The sequence below is a fragment of the Poecilia reticulata genome, linkage group LG2 (assembly GCF_000633615.1).
Source record: "Poecilia reticulata strain Guanapo linkage group LG2, Guppy_female_1.0+MT, whole genome shotgun sequence".
NCBI classification, from domain to species: domain Eukaryota; kingdom Metazoa; phylum Chordata; class Actinopteri; order Cyprinodontiformes; family Poeciliidae; genus Poecilia; species Poecilia reticulata.
In genome coordinates, this window is record NC_024332.1 from 9,786,897 (window position 1) to 9,793,306 (window position 6,410).

Genomic DNA, 6,410 nt, shown 5'->3' on the forward strand with positions numbered 1-6,410 from the left:
AGAACAAGATAGAACTCTGCTGCTGAATCTTTCTAGCAATTTAATAATTGAGATCTTTGGCATCAGATAAGGGTCTTAGAGAGAATTTGGCATTATTGAAGCATTTTTAAACCAATCAGTATAAGTGAAGAGAGACCAAGCAACTTTCCTAAATATTTGTTGGTTATGTTTATAATTCAGAAACTAGATATTCATCGACCGATGCCTACTTCTAATTTTCTTTCATGTCTGATTTGCAGATTCCTGTTTTAGAATTCAAAGGATTAAAACAATGAAAAATCAGAGGCAGCACTACATCATAGCCTGTTATAAAGAAACTGAATAACAAATTAAATTACATCTATCTGGAAAAAGTTACAAAGTTTAAAAAATTACTAAAAGAACAATTATCCACTAGTAATTGTTGCTCATTACCAGTTATCACAAACACTTAATGGCAGCTAATTCATTGTTGCATGTACTGAAATTATCTTGATCTGATATTAAATTTAGTTTGATTTGAAACAAACTTTGTCAAATTAAAAGAAAACCAGAAAGAACCTGTAAGTACATGTGAAATACTTTTTCACAGCAACTTACCAGCTGTTGAATGATGTGTTTATTGAAAGAAAAAACCAGGAAAAGAAATATTTGATCCTCTGAACCTCAAAACTGCCCCAATTCTAATATTCGAATGACTGAAACTGTACAAAACTACACAGTAAAACTACACAGTAAAAACTAGCCTGTCAGTTGACTGACAGGCTAGCCCACCAGTGGTGTGTCAGCCACCCTGCTCTTGATAATGTAATGACTTTGTCAGAAAAACAAAATTGATATCGGCCAAAAAATTGGAAACTGAAGGTCAACCTTTTTAAGGACTGGTGATCGGTGAGAAAACGACCCCCAGTAAAAAAGAACCAAGAGAAACAAAAGACAAATAAAATAACTTGAATGTTTCTTTATACTCATAAAAATAGAGAGAATTGAATGTGAATACAGCAATAAATGGTAAAAAAAAGCACAATATTCCAAATTGCAACTGCAGAATCTCCAGGCTCGCCCATGTTCCTAAGGCTCCAATGCTAGATCCCTTATCTTGTCATACAGAAATATGAATCCAAAGTCCAATACAAAAGTCTCATACAGAGTGTATTGTCTTCAGGTCTCTGTGCAACTGAGAACGAAGCCTCAGGAGAGGCTCCAGATGACAGTCAGCATGGCCAGGATGCCATTCAGAACAGCTAGCCCAGAGTTCATGTTGAATCCGTGGCTGGAAGGGTCTCTGCAGCAAACAGACACAATAAATGTCATCCAGTAAGTAAAGCTAAACACATGTGCAGCTTCACTCTGCAGTACCTGAAATCAAGCAGAGACAGGAGGCTGGGGAAGGCCATGCCAGGCTGGTACGAGTCCAGCTGAGTGAGAGTCCATGAGTAGATACAGGAGATGCATCCGGCAACAGCCGAGATCATCAAGATGCTCCAGAAACCTGGAACACGCAGGTGACTGGTCACTGGTTACTGGTTTCTGGTCGCTGGCTTATTGATTTTGACACCACATTTAGCGACTTTTCAGACAGAAAAATCACCATTGGCAAAATTGAAATTGACAGGTCAGCATAACACTGTAATTGGTGCAACACTACTTTTATGGGGATTGTTTGTACCATGGTGTGTTAGGAGAGGAATTAAGAGTGTGTGAGCCTCTTGGTACAAGATTATTTGGTGCAAGTGCAAATTATGAGACACACACATTGACTTTAGAGATGCACGATATTGGATTTTTGGTCAATATCTGACATGCCGATATACCAAAACTCATTTGGCTGATAACCGATACCAATACTTTTTCCTATACCTTCTTGCTGAAACTATATGGCTTTCTCTACTGTAGAATTAAAATATTGTCTTTGTCAATTTAGCCTGTTACCAAATGCAAAATGCTAAAAAGGACGCTGAAAATGATGGAACATTTTAAGCATTTGCATTATGTTTAATGTCAAATTTGCATTTGCTCTCTAAGACAATAATGACACTTAAACAGTGCAAATTTCATGTTGTACTGTGCTGCAGGCATCATTGTCACTGCTTGCAGGGCTTAAAGTAAAAAAAAATCCTGAGCCTGAAACTTATAGTTATGATAGAAATTAACTATACCGTTGCTATTGCCACAGTTTAATAAAAAGTGTCTTTGAATAGTGCAAACAATGGCTTCTAACAATACAATTAACAAGCTAAACACTCAAACTTAAATAAGACTTGAGTACATTTCAACTCAAAACAAAATGTAAAGTGTCTGTGCCCTAAAGGTTCGCCTTACAGGCGAAAATCCCTCAACATTAAATAAAGAGTCCTTTCAGTCAATGTTTTTGCAAGTAATTTAGAACTTGCAACATTACCAACTAGATCAATGTTTTTCAACCTTTTTTGGGCCAGCGCCCCCCCAGCCCTTATCCAGGTCCCTCACCGCCCCCCACCAAAGAATTTGTAGGCTACTTTGCACTGACTATTATTTTATCATTAATATTACTATCACTATTGTAGATGTTTTGATTTTTATGCTTGTTTCTGTATTTATCATCAAGATAATTTCCCAGAGAACAAAAAAGCCATGGGAGTAGAAATTATTTTCACAAGTGTCTAAGAAAAATGCAATGAACATTCAAGTTAAAATCGGTCGGCCTAACAGCCAATCAGAGTGGAAAAATATTCTTATTCTTTGCCATTTTCTAGTTGTTAAATATTCCACAAAATGACCAGATAAAAGATGTACAACATGCCAGTTTAAACTTTGAACTATTTGCAAACGACTGAGCTCTGCAACATTAAAACATGGATAGAACTGTAACCACATTAATCATAACTCTTCTTCTCTTCAGTGTTTCAGGAGAATGGGACATCACAGTATCAACCATAAATTTCACCCACATGGCATTTATTGTGCAAACCAGAGCTTTCAGTGGAAAAACTAAAGCTCCTTTTAATGCCATACAAATATGAGACAGAAACATGGATTATATCTTCATATAGACCTGTCTATTGATTATAGATTAATAGTTTTACTGGACAGAAATTACAAAGAACAAATCTGGTTCTTAATCAAATCCTAATGAGTCAAATTGAAAGTGTCATGGAGTCATCAGCCTCATGACATCAACACTGACATGAAAAATAATATTGAAGAAATAAATATATCAAATCTAATTAAAAACATAAATAAGTCATCAGTTCTTTACTGTTATGGTCTGTAAGATATATTTATTCTCAGTACTAGATGTGATCTCAACAAACCCATGACATTTCAACAATATTATTTTACCTTTTATGTGGAAATAGTGTCTGTTTATTCTTGCCATACAGTCTCTGTATTAATTATTGCTCTAAAGGTCTTGCCATACCAGTTTATTCCTCTGTTTACTTTGGTTTCTTAGTTTATTCTTGAATTTTGTTCTTCATTCATTTCCATTTAGTTTCCTTTGATTAGTATTATCCTCTCTTGGTTTATTGCTATGTCCACTTTAGTTTCTTTCCTGTTRCTACATTTATTTTATCGTTTATTGACCATYAGTAATCTTCACTCATCACCTGCTGCGCCGCCTAATCATCATATGTTTCACATCATGTGTTGATTTTTCACTGTTCAGCGTCGGATTCTCTGTTTTTATGCCATAATTCACATCTAGTTCGTCGCTCCGTTTCATGTCCCACTTCTCCTGTTTCAGAGTTTTGCGCAATGTGCGCCTGTTTTTTTTTTTTTTACCCAGTATGGTGCAGGGGTTCGGGAAGCGTATCGATGGGGAAAAGGCAGACTGACATAAACCTTTTAAAACAACGGAAACAATTTCGGTATTCTATTCTGATTATTGAAATTTAAAAGTGCTGCGTTGTTCCATCACACCCGTTTCATACCGGACCACTTACAGCTCCGGTGTTAACGCTATAAAATGAACGCTACGAAATATAGTTTTAGCAAGTTGCTCAAAGTCTAAACTGGTATTGTTGTGATTGTAAGGTGTAAAGTTTACCTTCGACCAAACGCCCCCCAAAGGAATCCCAGCGCCCCCTGTTGTAAAACTTTCCACCAGCTTCCAGTCTTGTCCTCTTTCCTCTAGCCATGCTCAGGGCCACTTGTTTTTCATTCATTTCTCAAGTAAACGTGTTTCTTTACCGGGTCAGACAAACTCCATCTTCTTTCATATCGCATTTGATTTAACCGCCGAACCGAACGCATGCGCTTCTTTTCTACAAACCGTTTTACAGTCATTGGTCAAGAACACGGGAGCTAGAATTCTGATTGGCAGACATCTTTGTAGACGGAGCTCTTTAAGCCCGGAGACTTCAGTTTGGTTGAAGCGACCGTTTGGTCAAAAGCCGGAAATCCGGCCCCTGGCCGGAGCTCTTTAAGCCCTGCTGCTTGTCATATAAAATCAATGTATTTTATATCGGTGAGTTATTGTGATGGAATGGCTGACGTCCAATATTAAATTTTACAGCTAATATTGGCCRATACCAATACCATCCCAATAATATCATGCATCCCTGGTATAAGGAATTCATTTCTCGGTGCATGTCTCAGAAAGAGTATCTTAATTGACAAAGACGTTAATATCTGTCTGACAGGGCCAGAGAGGATTTATATGTAATTTTGATTTGTATCAAAACATTTTCATTCTGTAATCATTTATGTTGGCCTTGTGGAATTTATACAAAATTATAAATGTGATCTTATTTCTATAACAAAACTTTAGTTTTTATAATTACGACAAAAAGTCTTGATGGCCTTTAATGGGGAAAATGCGTAGAAAGGAACCCTGGGATACTCACCCAGCATCCTCTCTTCAGTTCCACTCTCGTCTCTCAGCCTCTCCACCCGCAGCTCTGAGACATTCAGCAGAGGTTAGCGTGAGAACATGGAGACACATGGATGGAAACACAACCCTAACTCAGAGAGCTTTAGAGCCGTGGCTACCTCTCAGGATGGGATAGGTGAGGGCGCAGAAGGCACCCACAGCAAACATCGCAAAAGCCGAGCCCAGAACCGAGAAGGTGGCTTTGAGCCACGGTGTGAGTCTGCTGCTCCCCAACCTCCCACTGAATCCGTGTGTAGACATGACCCTCTCAGCGCCTCGAGAGCTCTGGATGCGGTCTGATCGCTGTGGAGGTCGGGCCGGGCTCCAGGACGCCCCTCCCCGCATGTCAGAGCGCTTCTGTTGCTGGTTCTGAACCGGTTCTCTGAGACCGAACGTTGATCCGCATCACATCCAGGAACTAACGTACCTGCTTGAGCACTTCCGCCCACAAGATTGTCCTGTAGGAGTTTCCGTAACCGGTTTTCAAACATAAAGGTGTAAAACATTTACAGCGACTTGCAAAAGTGTTCTCTGCTATATTTAGTCCACAGAGAATATATGATTTATACAGATTTTAAGTCGTAAATCAGCATACAGTAGTGTAACATTAAAAGGTAAAAGGAAATGTAACTGAAAAGTGTGGCGTGCATTGCATTCACCTACAGCTAAATTAAATTTACATTTGAGGTGTTTGTAAAGTGACACAGTCAAAATTTCAGCAATAACAGAGAATAAAATGGGGATTCACCTTTCATATTAGTTGTCATATTTTCACTGTGTAATTCTTTCATTTATAAATGTCAACTTTTCAAATATTTATTTAGCAAGCTAAATGTAGTGATAAACAACTAAATTTCAAACTAAAAGTTTAGTTAACATGCTAAACACAAACTTGATAACTTCATTTACTATTGAATCAAATATATCTTCTAATTAAATATTGTTTGGAAATAATTAGTTAGCAAACTAAATAAAAAGCAGTTAGCTTGCTAACTAAATATTTTGTTTGTAAATAAAATTTTATCTTAGTTTACAAACTAAACATTTAGTTGGAGGTTAAATATTTAAAATCCTAACTGAAATTAGTGTTTTAAACTAAATATGTATAATCTTCTACCTAAATAGTTTGAAGCTAAGTAGTAAGTGAGGTATGTAGTTTTTAAACTAAATATTTATCTTGTTAATTAAATATTTTTTTAGAAACTGACTTTCAAATGAATTACAATATGGTGAAAATATTACTTTGGGGTATCGCAAAGTATTTGGGGTATTTTTATTAGCTCTACTGGCCTTTATTTAATAGTGAATTGACAGGAAGTGTGTAATGAGAGAGGGGGGGAGACATGCAGCAAGGGTCATCAGGCTGGGAATTGAACCAGCGACAGCCACGACAAGGACTAAGGCTTCCATATGTGGGTTGTGTTTAAACCCCTGTCCCACCACAGCACCCCATTGTGGTGAATTTTGACTATGTAGYATTACAAATGGCATCCAATAAACATGCACCGAACAATACAAGGAGATGATTTGGATCAAACTATATTTATGTGACAAACGGTCTAATAAAATCTAAATGAGA

General features: G+C 37.3%; 1 protein-coding gene across 1 annotated transcript; it reads right to left on the bottom strand.

Moving 5' to 3' along the window:
- Positions 1-925: 925 nt before the first annotated feature.
- Positions 926-5,295, bottom strand: arl6ip6 (ADP-ribosylation factor-like 6 interacting protein 6). The gene is made up of 4 exons (XM_008429911.2): positions 4,951-5,295; positions 4,806-4,859; positions 1,339-1,471; positions 926-1,264 (listed from the first exon to the last, which is right to left on the bottom strand). Exons 1-4 carry the CDS (start codon positions 5,174-5,176, stop codon positions 1,171-1,173), a joined length of 507 nt encoding a protein of 168 aa, XP_008428133.1. The 5' UTR covers positions 5,177-5,295; the 3' UTR covers positions 926-1,170.
- Between the last annotated feature and the right edge of the window lie 1,115 nt (positions 5,296-6,410).